Source organism: Pristiophorus japonicus, chromosome 3 (genome assembly GCF_044704955.1).
Source record: "Pristiophorus japonicus isolate sPriJap1 chromosome 3, sPriJap1.hap1, whole genome shotgun sequence".
NCBI lineage: Eukaryota > Metazoa > Chordata > Chondrichthyes > Pristiophoridae > Pristiophorus > Pristiophorus japonicus.
In genome coordinates, this window is record NC_091979.1 from 239,826,120 (window position 1) to 239,841,377 (window position 15,258).

The following is a 15,258-nucleotide window of genomic DNA, read 5'->3' on the forward strand; positions in this document are numbered from 1 at the left end:
GATAAGCCTGAAGCACCTGTGCCTCAATGCGAGGAGTATTCGGAATAAGATGGACGAATTAACTGCGCAGACAGCAGTTAACGGGTATGACATAATTGGCATCACGGAGACATGGCTCCAGGGTGACCAAGGCTGGGAACTCAACATCCAGGGGTATTCAACATTTAGGAAGGATAGGCAGAGAGGAAAAGGAGCCGGGTGGCGTTGCTGGTTAAAGAGGAAATTAATGCAATAGTAAGGAAGGACATTAGCTTGGATGATGTGGAATCGGTATGGGTGGAGCTGCGGAATACCAAAGGGCAGAAAACGCTAGTGGGAGTTGTGTACAGACCACCAAACAGTAGTAGTAAGGTTGGGGACAGCATCAAACAAGAAATAAGTGATGTTTGCAATAAAGGTACAGCGGTTATCATGGGCGACTTTAATCTACATATTGATTGGGCTAACCAAACTGGTAACAATGCGGTGGAGGAGGATTTCCTGGAGTGTATTAGGGATGGTTTTCTGGACCAATATGTCAAGGAACCAACTAGAGAGCTGGCCATCCTAGACTGGGTGATGTGTAATGAGAAGGGACTAATTAGCAATCTTGTTGTGCGAGGCCCCTTGGGGAAGAGTGACCATAACATGGTAGAATTCTTTATTAATATGGAGAGTGACACAGTTAATTCGGAAACTAGGGTCCTAAACTTAAGGAAAGGTAATTTCGACAGTATGAGGTGTGAATTGGCTAGATTAGACTGACAAAGGATACTTAAAGGGTTGACGGTGGATAAGCAATGGCAAACATTTAAAGATCACATGGATGAACTTCTGCAATTGTACATCCCTGTCTGGAGTAAAAATAAAACGGGGAAGGTGGCTCAACCGTGGCTAACAAAGGAAATTAAGGATAGTGTTAAAACCAAGGAAGAGGCATATAAATTGGCTAGAAAAAGCAACAAACCTGAGGACTGGGAGAAATTTCGAATTCAACAGAGGAGCACTAAGGGTTTAATTAAGAGGAGGACAATAGAGTACGAGAAGCAGCTTGCAGGGAACATAAAAACTGACTGCAAAAACTTCTATAAATATGAGAAGAGAAAAAGATTAGTGAAGACAAAAGTAGGTCCCTTGCAGTCGGATTCAGGTGAATTTATAATGGGGAACAAAGAAATGGCAGACCAATTGAACCAATACTTTGGTTCTGTCTTCACGAAGGAAGACACAAATAACCTTCCGGATGTATTAGGGGACAGTGGGTCTAGTGAGAAAGAGGAACTGAAGATATCCTTATTCGGCGGGAAATTGTGTTCGGGAAATTGATGGGATTGAAGGCCGATAAATCCCCGGGGCCTGATAGTCTGCATCTCAGAGTACTTAAGGAAGTGGCCCTAGAAATAGTGGATGCATTGGTGATCATTTTCCAACAGTCTATCGACTCTGGATCAGTTCCTATGGACTGGAGGGTAGCTAACGTAACACCCCTTTTTAAAAAGGGAGGGAGAGAGAAAATGGGTAATTATAGACCGGTTAGCCTGACATCAGTGGTGGGGAAAATGTTGGAATCAATCATTAAGGATGAAATAGTAGCACATTTGGAAAGCAGTGACAGGATCGGTCCAAGTCAGCATGGATTTATGAAAGGGAAATCATGCTCAACGAATCTTCTGGAATGTTTTGAGGATGTAACTAGCAGAGTGGACAAGGGAGAACCAGTGGATATGGTGTATTTGGACTTTCAAAAGGCTCTTGACAAGATCCCGCACAAGAGATTAGTGTGCAAAGTCAAAGCGCATGGTATTTGGGGTAATGTACTGACGTGGATAGAGAACTGGTTGGCAGACAGGAAGCAGAGAATCAGGATAAACGGGTCCTTTTCAGAATGGCAGGCAGTGACTAGTGGAGTGCCGCAGGGCTCAGTGCTGGGACCCCAGCTCTTTACAATATACATTAACGATTTAGATGAAGGAATTGAATGTAATATCTCCAAGTTTGCAGATGACACTAAACTGGGTGGTGGTGTGAGCTGTGAGGAGGAAGCTAAGAGGCTGCAGGGTGACTTGGACAGGTTAGGTGAATGGGCAAATGCATGGCAGATGCAGTATAATGTGGATAAATGTGAATTTATCCATTTTGGGGGCAAAAACATGAAGGCAGAATATTATCTGAATGGTGCAGATTAGGAAAAGGGGAGGTGCAATGAGACCTGGGTGTCATGGTTCATCAGTCATTGAAAGTTGGCATGCAGGTACAGCAGGCGGTGATGAAGGCAAATGGTATGTTGGCCTTCAAAGCGAGGGGATTTGAGTTTAGGAGCAGGGAGATCTTACTGCAGTTGAACAGGGCCTTAGTGAGGCCTCACCTGGAATATTGCGTTCAGTTTTGGTCTCCTAATCTGAGGAAGGACATTCTTGCTATTGAGGGCGTGCAGCGAAGGTTCACCAGGTTGATTCCAGGGATGGCAGGACTGACATATGAGGAGAGACTGGATCGACTAGGCCTTTATTCACTGGAGTTTAGAAGGATGAGAGGGGATCTCACAGAAACTTATAAGATTCTGACAGGACTGGACAGGTTAGATGCAGGAAGAATGTTCCCGATGTTGGGGAAGCCCAGAACCAGGGAACATAGTCTTAGGATAAGGGGTAAGCCATTTAGGACTGAGATGAAGAGGAACTTCTTCACTCAGAGAGTTGTTAACCTGTGGAATTCCCTGCCGCAGAGAGTTGTTGATGCCAGTTCATTGGATATGTTCAAGAGGGAGTTGGATACGGCTAAGGGGATCAAGGGGTATGGAGAGAAAGCAGGAAAGGGGTACTGAGGGAATGATCAGCCATGATCTTATTGAATGGTGGTGCAGGCTCGAAGGGCCGAATGGCCTACTCCTGCACCAATTTTCTATATTTCTATGTTTCCTGCTCCTATTTCTTATGTTCTTATGGGACGCCCTGAGGATGCGATAAAGACTTTACATAAGCGGAAGATCCTTCTTTCGAAAGTGATCAGAGATTTGAGTAAAAATATCTTCTTTACCATCAGCCTAAGTATGCGAATCTTGAACAGCTCATTGACAGCATCATCACAGTCTTTGTCGAGCTGTAACACCACTTCAAACGCAGATTCAGCCTCAGCGTATCTCTGTGGAAAAAGGATTTTGACATTAATTTTGAAATTAAAAAAAAAATAATACCTTCAACGTTTTTGCCTCTTTCTTTTGTTCTGGATTTTCCTGCATCGAATTTGATGTTAGACCAAGGCTCTGGCTGGTTTTCTAGTGGGCGCCAACGAGCTCTTGACACGTAACCAAAGAGCAGAGTGCTTGCCCAGCTCTCACAATGGCAACATGCATTGATATGCATTTAAGGTGATTGGCAAAAGAACCAAAGGCGACATTTACTACAGTTACTCAGGGTCTTGGTGAGACCGCACCTGGAGTATTGTGTCCAGGTTTGGTCTCCTTACCCAAGAAAGGATATGTAGGAAACTTTTGTTTATCCGGCTCGCTCAGGGATTCGGCAATTCCGGATAAACAAATTCTCCGAGAGGGCGAGTTTACATTTTAAAGCTAATATTTGAAGGTGATAGAACCAGCCACGAAGATTTAGTTCATGTTATTTGAACATGAATGTAATAAAATAAATGAAAATTGATTCATAACGTTTCAAAATTAAAAATTATTTTATACTGTTAAAACTGTGATTGATTTTTAAAATAGCGATCTTATATCTGCTTGTTTAAACGAATTCATTTTCTTCTTAATTAAAATGTTGTGGATGATATGAGTTTGCAGAACCTCATGAGAATTCTCCAAAAAAAAAACAACATATTTAATTGCTTCTTCAGCGCGTGTCCAAGTCTTTTTTTGTTTTTCTTCAATTTCATTGTCTGAATCGCTCATCTCTTCATCAGATTTGTCTTTATTGTGACTATGCCGATAAGTTCCTCGTCAGTATAAGTTTGTGTCAATATCTATCCTCTTAGCAATGTCATCTTCTGCTAGGGATATAAGTGCATTTATTTCGTGTGCACTGCTGACAATCTCCACGATTTCTTTTACAGCCTGTTTTTTATTAGCCCGTACATATAAACCTTTGAGTTCTTCGTCACCAGAAGCACTGTCTTCGAATATGACATTGGGCCACAACTTGCACCAACACCTCTTCAATGTAGCATTTTTTACTTCTCTCCATGCCAGCAAGCACGCATAGATGGCATCTTTAATATTGTATGCTCTCTGGAAATCAGAGATTGATTGATCGCTATTAATCAATTTGCGCATCCTATAGTGGCACTTGAAGTTTTGTATGACACCCTGATCCATAGGTTGAATGAATGAGGTCATATTGGGGGGCAAATAGCATGCAAAGATGTTGCCACAACTAGACACTAATTTTGACTCATGCGGGTGTGCTTTGCAATTGTCCAGAAGCAGCACACACTTTCCACTAGGTTTGCCTATTTTCTTCATGTTTTCTCGAGCTTGGGGGATGAGTTCTGTTGAAAGCCTTTCCATCAATATGTCCTTGTCCATCCATGCACTTTTCTGAGCTTTATAGCTAACTGGTAAATGAACAATTCCTTTTAAAGCACGTGGTTTCCTTGATTTGCCAATCACTAAAAGTGGAAGTCTATGTTTGCCAGAGGCATTGGCACAATTAAAGATTGTTAACCTCTCCTTATTCATTTTAAAGCCTACAGCTTCCTTCTCCCCTGCTGCAGCCAACGTAGCAGTTGGCAAACACCTCTATAGTAAGCCAGTCTCATCGGCATTGTATACCTGATCTGCAGTTAATTTCCTGCACCATTTCAGCAAATGTTCTTGAATAATTCTGTGCGGCCTGATTGCTGATTTTTCTCGCCCGACACATCCAGCTGGCGAATGCCGTGGCGATGCTTAAAACGTGTGAGCCAGCCTTCTGAAAAAATGCACTCTTCAGTTAGATTCATTCTCATCTTGAAGTCCTTGGCCTTTGCTATAATCACTGGCCCTGAAATTGTCACACCTTCAGACTGTTTCAAAGCAAACCATTCATAAAGCATTTGGTCTAGTTTGTCAAGCTTTGGCTTTCGCAAATTCTTGCGGGACATTGCCTTGACGGAAGATTCAGAAGCATCGGTGAAACTTTCTAAATCTTTCTTTTGCTTCTTGATATCGTAAATTGTTGATGATCCAACTTCATATTCGTCCATCAAAGTACGCACATTTCTGCCAGCTTCTGACTTCTTTATAATTTCTATTTGCTGCAGAATGCGCAATATTTTGTTTCCTTTTAGTGCTGTCACAAGACATTTTAAATTGTGCACCCGACTGCTTGAACTGCTTTCAATGCGTGTGACAGTTGAAAAGTGAGAAAGTTGTTCACGCCTGCGTCAATTTATGTGTGCTTGACCAACCTGTTCACGTTTGCGATAGTTGAAGTGAGCGAGGCATTCATGTGTGTGACAGTTATTTTAAATTCCAGTCTATCCAACATCGTCAGAATTTTATACGTTTCAATGAGATTCCCACTCATTCCTCTAAACTCTAGGCAGGTTTTCTGTTACATTTGTATCCGGATAAACGAGCGTTTTCTGTACTTGCCACAGAGAGAGTGCAGCGAAGGTTCACCAGACTGATTCCTGGGATGGCAGCACTGTCGTATGAGGAGAGATTGGGTCGACTGGGCCTGTATTCACTAGAGTTTAGAAAAATGCGAGGGGATCTCATTGAAACGTATAAAATTCTGACTGGGTTGGAGAGGCTGGATGCGGGGAGGATGTTTCCCCTGGCTGGGAAGTCGAGAACAAGGGGTCACAGTTTCAGGATACGGGGTAGGGAATTTAGGACCAAGGTGAGGAGAAATGTCTTCACTCAGAGGGTGGTGAACCTGTGGAATTCTCCATCACAGAAGGCTGTGGAGGCCAAGTCACTGAATATATTTAAGAGGGAGATAGATAGATTTCTAGAAACAAAAGGCATCAAGGGGTATGGGGGAAAAAGCGGGAATATGGTGTTGAGATAGAGGATCAGCCATGATCATATTGAATGGCGGTGCAGACTCGAATGGCCTACTACTGCTCCTATTTTCTATGTCTATGTATCTATGACATAAGAAAAAACTTTTTTTTACGCGAGTGGTTAGGATCTAGAATGCACTGCCTGAGAGGGTGGTGGAGGCAGACTCAATCACAGCTTTCAAAAGGGAGTTGGATAAGTTCCTGAAGGAAAAATATTTGTAGGGCTATGGGGAAAGGGGTGGGGAAGTGGGACTAGCTAAGAGTCAGCATGGGCTCAACGGGCTGAATGGCCTCCTTCCATGCTGTAACCATTCTATGACCTAGTGCCTTTAACTTAGTAAAATATCCAAGGGCGCTTCAGAGGAGTGTTATCAAACAGAATTTGACACGACTGAGTATGTCCCAAATTCAGCCCGCTGGTACATTGTCCAAGAGGTCATTCCTTGCCAGACACACCGAGAGTTTATTCCGATGAGAGCGAGACCTCGTACCCTGGATCGATGTACCCGATGTAATATTCAGATGTAACATAGGCTTAGAAAACTCTGGTTTATTATGTAGTTGACTCTTCAATGTGATGGACTCTTAACTGCCCTTCTTGAGGGCAATTGGAGATGGGCAATAAATGCTGGCCTTGCTAGCAACGCCCACATCCCATGAACGAACAAATAAAATATAACTCGAATGCCCCGCGTCTCGTTTCACGACAGCTGTTGCTTTCCACAGAAATGGGAACTGTTGCATAATTGGTTGTAAACCCACAAGCCCTGCAGGCGCTGTTCTGCACTGTAACACTCTGTCGCTGGGCCACTTGCAAGAGAGCAATGTCTATCAACAACAGCAACAACTTACATTTATAGAAACGCCTTTCATGTTGTAAAGTATCCCAAGGCACTTCACAGGAGCGTTATCGAACAAAATTGGACACATCAGGAGCTATCAGGACAGGAGACCAAAAGCTTGGTGGGGCGGGACTGCTTGCTCCAAGCCGCCGGAATCATGATAGGACAAAAACAAAGTCGCCGTTTACAGACAGGCACATCAATGGGGTAATGGCCCTGTAACCTGGTCCGAACAGCTGATTGAAGCCCCTTGAATTTCCTGAAGGAGTCTGGGCGCTTAAGGGACAAAACTGTTCTTTTTTATAGCCACGTTAGTGCTTCCGGGAGGCGCTAACTGAGCGCAACAGCTTTTTCACTCGAAGGAGGGGGGCACTATTGCCTCCTGGGAAAATGTCCCAGGGAGATTTGGCGCTGTCCCGGCAACATCGCTCCCCGCGGTTAGCGGCCCGGCCCGGTGTGCAACGCCGATGACGCCCATATCCCATGAATGAATAAATTAAAAAAATAAAAATGTCATTTTTTCCTTTTATCAAAAGCCATAGTCTCATCGCTATAGCGAGTAACTGCCTCTTGAATAATGGCAGAAGTTTCGTCTCCAGGGACTTGAAAGACACTCGTCTCCCTCTAACCTGCAATCCCATTTCTAACTAGATAGGTGCATAATTTGAAGGGGTTAACCAATGTTCTTGTATATCCACAAGGTGCACTAGGTTGATAAGTGAAGACAAATGTAGGTCCCTTACAGTCAGAATCAGATGAAGGAAGACACGAATAACCTTCCAGAAATACTAGGGAACCGAGGGTCGAGCGAGAAGGAGGAACTAAAGGATATCCTTATTAGTCAGCAAATTGTGTTAGGAAAATTGATGGGATTGAAGGCCGATCAATCCCCAAGGCCTGATAGTCTGCATCCCAGAGTACTTAAGGAAGTGGCCCTAGAAATAATGGATGCATTAGTGATCATTTTCCAACTTTCTATACACTCTGGATTAGTTCCTATGGACTGGAGGGTAGCTAATGTAACCCCACTTTTTAAAAAAGGAGGGAGAGAGAAAACAGGGAATTATAGACCGGTTAGCCTGACATCGGTAGTGGGGAAAATGTTGGAATCAATTATTAAAGCTGTAAAAGCAGCGCATTTGGAAAGCAGTGACAGGATCGGTCCAAGTCAGCATGGAATTATGAAAGGGAAATAATGCTTGACAAATCTTCTAGAATTTTTTGAGGATGTAACTAGTCGAGTGGACAAGGGAGAACCAGTGGATGTGGTGTATTTGGACTTTCAAAAGGCTTTTGACAAGGTCCCACATAAGAGACTAGTGTGCAAAATTAAAACACATGGTATTGGGGTAATGTATTGACATGGATAGAGAACTGGCAGATAGGAAGCAAAGAGTAGGAATAAACAGGTTCTTTTCAGAATGGCAGGCAGTGACTAGTGGGTTGCCGCAAGGTTCAGTGCTGCGACCCCAGCTATTTACAATATACATTAATGATTTAGACGAAGGAATTGAATGTAATATCTCCAGGTTTGCAGATGACACCAAGCTGGGTGGCAGTGTGAACTGTGAGGAGGATGCTAAGAGGCTGCAGGGTGACTTGGACAGGTTACGTGACTGGGCAAATACATGGCGGATGCGGTATAATGTAGATAAATGTGAGGTTATCCACTTTGGTGGTAAAAACAGGAAGGCAGATTATTATCTGAATGGTGACAGATTAGGAAAAGCGGAGGTGCAACGAGACCTGGGTGTCATGGTACATCAGTCATTGAAAGTTGGCATACAGGTACAATAGGCGGTGAGGAAGGCAAATGGCATGTTGGCCTTCATAGCGAAAGCATTTGAGTATAGGAGCAAGGAAGTCTTACTACAGTTGTACAGGGCCTTGGTGAGGCCACACCTTGAATACTGTGTAGAGTTTTGGTCTACTAATCTGAGGAAGGACATTCTTGCTATTGAGGGAGTGCAGCGAAGGTTCACCAGACTGATTCCCGGGATGGCAGGACTGACATATGAAGAAAGACTGGATTGACTAGGCTTATATTCAATGGAATTTAGAAGAATGAGAGGGGATCTCATCGAAACATATAAAATTCTGACAGGATTGGACAGGTTAGATGCAGGAACAATGTTCCCGATGTTGGGGAAGTCCAGAACCAGGGGTCACAGTCTAAGGATAAGGAGTAAGCCATTTAGGACCAAGATGAGGAGAAACCTCTTCACCCAGAGAGTGATTAACCTGTGGAATTCTCTACCACAGAAAGTTGTTGAGGCCAGTTCGTTAGATATATTCAAAAGGGATTTAGATGTGGCCCTTACGGCTAAAGGGATCAAGGGGTATGGAGAGAAAGTAGGAATGGGGTACTGAAGTGCATGATCAGCCATGATCATATTGAATGGTGCTGCAGGCTCGAAGGGCCGAATGACCCAGTCCTGCACCTATTTTCTATGTCTCTATGATTCCGGAGATGAGGGGGTTGACTTATGACGATAGGTTGAGTAGGTTGAGCCTATACACATTGGAGTTCAGAAGAATGAGAGGTGATCTTATTGAAACATAAGATAATGAGGGGGTTCGGCAAGGTGGATGCAGAGAGGAAATTTCTACTCATAGGGGAAACTAAAACTAGGGGACATAGTCTCAGAATAAGGGGCCGCCCATTTAAAACTGAGATAAGGAGAAATTTCTTCTCTCAGAGGGTTGTAAATCTGTGGAATTCTCTGCCCCAGAGAGCTGTGAGGCTGGGTCATTGAATATATTCAAGGCAGAGATAGACAGATTTTTGAGGGATAAGTGAGTGAAGGGTTATGGGGAGCAGGCAGGGAAGTGGAGCTGAGTCCATGATCAGCCATGATCTTACTGAATGGCGGAGCAGGTTCGAGGGGACAAATGGCTGACTCCTGCAATGGCAGACATTTAATTATCACACGGATCAACTTCAACAATTGTACATCCCTGTCTGGAGTAAAAATAAAACGGGGAAGGTGGCTCAACCGTGGCTAACAAGGGAAATTAGAGATAGTGTTAAATCCAAGGAAGAGGCAAATAAATTGGCCAGAAAAAGCAGCAAACCTATGGATGAGGAGAAATTTAGAATCCAACAGAGGAGGACAAAGTGTTTAATTAGGAGGGGGAAAATAAAGTATGAGAGGAAGCTTGCTGGGAACATAAAAACTGACTACAAAAGCTGCTATAGATATGCGAAGAGAAAGAGATTAGTGAGGACAAACGTAGGTCCTTGCAGTCAGAATCAGGTGAATTTATAATTGAAGAAATACTTTGGCTCGGTCTTCACAAAGGAAGACACGAATAACCTTCCAGAAATACTTGGGGGAAAGAGGATCTAGCGAGAAGGAAGAACTGAAGGAAATCCTTATTAGTCAGGAAATTGTGTTAGGGAAATTGATGGGATTGATGGCCAATAAATCCCCAGGGCCTGATAGTCTGCATCCCAGAGTATTTAAGGAAGTGGCTCTAGAAATAGTGGATGCATTGGTGATCATTTTCCATCAGTCCATCGACTCTGGATCAGTTCCTATGGACTGGAGGGTAGCTAATGTAACACCACTTTATAAAAAAGAAGGGAGAGAGAAAACGGGGAATTATAGACCGGTTCCCCTGACATTGGTAGTGGGGAAAATGTTGGATCAATTATTAAAGATGAAATAGCAGTGCATTTGGAAAGCAATGACAGGATCGGTCCAAGTCAGCATGGATTTATGAAAGGGAAATCTTGCTTGACAAATCATCTAGAATTTTTTGAGGATGTAACTAGTAGAGTAGACAAGGGAGAACCAGTGGATGTTGTGTATTTGGACTTTCAAAAAGCTTTTGACAAGATCCCACACAAGAGATTGTTGTGCAAAATTAAAGCACATGGTATTGGGGGTAATGTATTGACGTGGATAGAGAACTGGTTGGCAGACAGGAAGCAGAGAGTCGGGATAAACGGGTCCTTTTCAGAATGGCAGGCAGTGACTTGTGGGGTGCCGCAGGGCTCAGTGCTGGGACCCCAGCTATTTACAATATAGATCAATGATTTAGATGAAGGAATTGAATGTAATATCTCCAAGTTTGCAGATGACACTAAGCTGGGTGGCCGTGTGAGCTGTGAAGAGGATGCTAAGAGGCTGCAGGGTGACTTGGACAGGTTAGGTGAGTGGGCAAATGCATGGCAGATGCAGTATAATGTGAGGTTATCCACTTTGGGGGCAAAAACGTGAAGGCAGAATATTATCTGAATGGCGGCAGATTAGGAAGAAAGGGAGGTGTAACAAGACATGGGTGTCATGGTACATCAGTCATTGAAAGTTGGCATACAGGTACAGCAGGCGGTGAAGGTGGCAAATGGCATGTTGGCCTTCATAGATAGGGGATTTGAGTATAGGAGCGGGGCGGTCTTATTGCAGTTATACGGGGCCTTGGTGAGGCCTCACCTGGAATATTGTGTTCAGTTTTGGTCTCCTAATCTGAGGAAGGATGTTGTTGCTATTGAGGAAGTGCAGCGAAGGTTCACCAGACTGATTCCCGGGATGGCAGGACTGACATATGAGGAGAGACTGGATCGACTGGGCTTGCATTCACTGGAGTTTAGAAGAATGAGAGGGGATCTCATAGAAACATATAAAATTCTGACGGGACTGGACAGGCTTGATGCAGGAAGAATGTTCCCGATGTTGGGGAAGTCCAGAACCAAGGGTCACAGTCCAAGGATAAAGGGTAAGCCATTTAGGACCGAGATGAGGAGAAACTTCTTCACTCAGAGAGTTGTGACCCTGTGGAATTCTCTACCGCAGAGAGTTGTTGATGGCAGTTCGTTAGATATATTCAAGAGGGATTTAGATATGGCCCTTTGGCTAAAGGGATCAAGGGGTATGGAGAGAAAGCAGGAAAGGGGTACTGAGGTGAATGATCTTATTGAATGGTGGTGCATAAGAGGCTGAAGGGTGACTTGGACAGGTTAGGCATATTTCTTATGTTCTGTTCTTCAGCTGCCTCACACATCCCACCCCCACCTCCCCAAGCTCTGGAATTCCCTCCCTAAACCTCTCCTCTTCGCTTTTCTCCTTTAAGTTGCTCCTTAACACCTACCTTTGACCACGCTTTTGGATGCCTGTTGTAATATCTCCTTATATGGTTGTGTCCAATTTTGTTTGCTAACACTCCTGTGAAGCGCCTTGGGACATTTTACTACGTTAAAAGTGCTATGTAAATGGGAGTAGTGTAAAGGGCGTGGGGTAAAATGGAGAAAATAAGTGCTTTCTTATATCTAGTCTTGCTTGAGGCTAATTAGTTTTATATTTTATTATTGTTTGCTGAGCCACCAGTTTATGGTGACTGAATGAGTGAGATTCTGTGTTATTATTACACAGGTTTCAAAGACTTTTGATGTCGCATTGGGAACCACATGTCTTGATTCGGTTTAGTTTCTGGTAAACATTGAAAACTCTGCCATGGGGATTAATGTTCCTGATAATCAAGGCTACCGGCTTACAGCAACTAAGACAAATTCTGTTTGGAGAAAAACTGGATGGGATTCTGGGGTAGAAGGCATACATACCCCCTCCCACCACACCCTATATCCCCCTCCACATCACATTTATGAAATAGGCTCATGGAATGTATATACACAATCTGGATTGGATCAATACACTGTCAAAACCTGGAGTGGATCAATACACTGTCAAAACCTGGAGTGGATCAATATACTGTCAAAACCTGGAATGGATCAATACAGTGTCAAAACCTGGAGTGGATCAATACACTGTCAAAACTGGAAATGGATCAATACACTGTCAAAACTGGAAATGGATCAATACACTACACTTACCTTTATCCCAAGTAGTGCCCTTCCCTTTCTGAAGTACCCTTTCGGCCAGTCAGCAGCAAGCCTGATGGAGGTTTCAGCATCTTCTAGTGCAAGATTATACTTCTGAAGTCTGTCATAGCAATAGGATCTATTCCCAAAATACCTGCACACACAAAGAACTTTTAAAAATACAGTTCCACCATAGGCAAGGCAGTCCAGCAAAGAGTCATCTTTAGCTACAAGGAGATGCATTGGAAATGTAAACGGTTTGCACTGGAGCAAAAGGTGGCTCTGAAGACATCTTTCTGCAGCATTCAAGAGTCCCATGGGTACGGAACCCCAGGAATACGGTTGGCCGGGTCACATCCACAAAGATTGGAACAGACTGCCCAAAACATCAGAGGAGACAACGGTTCATTGAACCTCCCTGCTAGGAGGTGCAAGTGTGCACTCCTGGGCTCACTGCGAGTGGGAAATCAAGGGACGCAAATTCATCAGAACAATGCAACCCGTCCAAGTGGTCGCAAATTTTTTGACATACTATGCTCTCGCTCGCACCCCTCAATTCCAAATTTGATGTTCTCAGATCCAAACCCTATGACCTCACACTTCCCCACACTGAACTGCATCTGCCACAGGCTTGCCCACTCACTTCATCTTCCCATGCTCCTTTGTAACTTCCTGCTCCCATCCACACAAGGCACTATACTTCACTCTGGAGTGGTTTCAGGCCTCAGCATTAGATTTACACGACACCTGTGCAGCGTCAGCACAAAGTGCAAATGGACTCGTGCTGCCAAACATTTGACACCTGGGTGCACCTTGAGTGAGCCTTTCCCTCTCCGGAGCTTCGAGAGTCTCTCAAACTAGCACCACAAGTAGAGAGAGCCGAGACATCAAAATTATTATTTTTAAAAATTCATTCATGAGATGTGGGCGTCGCTGGCATTTATTGCCCATCCCTTCTTGCCCTCGGGAAGGTGGTGGTAAGCCACCTCCTTGAACCGCTGCAGTCAGTGGCTTGAAGGTGCTCCCACAGTGAATGTACTTCTTTGTAGCAGTTTGGTACCACGGAGTGTCTCACTGGGCCATTTCAGAGAGGCAGTTAAGAGTCAACCACATTGCTATGGGGGCTGGAGTCACATATAGGCCCAGACCAGGTCAGGACGGCAGATTTCCTTCCCTAAAGGACTCTAGTGAACCACGACAATCCAGCTTTTACGTCAATCCGGTAGTTTCACGGTCACCATTACTGACACTAGCTTTTTAATTCCAGACTTATTTAACTAACTTGAATTTAAATTCCCCAGCTGCCGTGGTGGGGTTTGAATTCATTAGTCCAGGCCTGTGGATTACTAGTCCAGCAACACAACCACGATGCCAGCGTACCCTGTTCAAGAAGTAGCCAGCAAGAGCAGGAAGTTAAGGTTTACTGGTAGGAAAGCTGCTGATTTATTCACTGCGTGTTCCTCAAAGCTATGTTATGGGGCAGCAAAGGAGTTCATTAAACAGAAGCATTACGATGGATGAGGAAAGGCCATTGTAAAGACCAAGACTAGACTCCAATATTTTGTTAACACAGAAGAAACTTCTTTACCCAAAGAGTGGTGAGATTGTGCAACTCGCTATCACAGGGTGTAATTGAAGCGAATAGTTTAGATGCATTCAAGGAGAGGCTGGATAAGCTTATGACGGAGAATGGAATAGAGAGTTATGCTGATAGATTTAGATGAGGAAGGACGGGAGGAGGCTCGAGTGGAGCATAAACGCCGGCATGGACCGGCTGGGCTGAATGGCCTGTTTCTGTGCCGTATATCCTGTGGGCTCTCATCTGATAGTGATCTTTCTCTCACCTCCAGTCTCTCTCTTTCTCTTGCTCAACTCAATCGCAGCCTCTCTTGCCTCTTCCTATTCTATCCAACAATACTTTGGTCAGTGCTCTTCTGAACTCTGTTCCTCAATTGCTATAGAAGCACTGTCCTGCATGGGAATAAAGGATTATGGGGAGCGGGCAGGGAAGTGGAGCTGAGTCCATGATCAGATCAGCCATGATCTTATTGAATGGCGGAGCAGGCTCGAGGGGCCAAGTGACCTACTCCTGTTGCTATTTCTGATGTTCTTCCTCAACAAATCAAGACTGATCATTCCATCGACAATCCCAACCCATTCGTTGCCCCGGAACTCAAAACTGTGGAATTTCTTACTGTGATATCTTTAGGCACCACTGCACAAACACACACACTCGAAAGGATGGCTCCTTACAGGACTGTGTCACATGTCCGTGCCATATGACCTTATTGTTATTACATCGAGAGTTGTTATATTATCAGTTCACCACAAGGTGGAGCTATATTACACTCACCTCCCTCAGTCCACACTTCCTCCTGCTGTTTACAGGCTTTTAACCACGAGTTTGGTTGTCCCCTGACCAACGTTCCCTGTAAGCTGCGTGACCACGATGGGACAGGATCCACACTTGCCACTCATCAGCTTTTCCATTGAAAGGATCGCGCAGGCACAGAAATTAAAAGGGTCCGCGCAGTGAGAGAAACAGGCCACGCAAAGCGAAGTGCAGTTTTCAGGGAACATTGGCCTCATCACTATTTCGTGATAGATCTAGACTTC

The 15,258-nt window shown here is 44.2% G+C and overlaps 1 protein-coding gene across 1 annotated transcript in view; it reads right to left on the reverse strand.

The window, feature by feature from the left end:
- Window positions 1-15,258, reverse strand: part of LOC139255526 (uncharacterized) — a 170,795-nt gene that overhangs the window by 91,259 nt on the left and 64,278 nt on the right. Inside the window, exons 7-8 of the mRNA XM_070873948.1 lie at window positions 12,655-12,796; window positions 3,016-3,120 (exon numbers count right to left, since the gene is read on the reverse strand). Coding sequence (XP_070730049.1) covers window positions 3,016-3,120; window positions 12,655-12,796 — 247 coding nt within the window. The remainder of the gene's footprint in view (window positions 1-3,015; window positions 3,121-12,654; window positions 12,797-15,258) is intronic.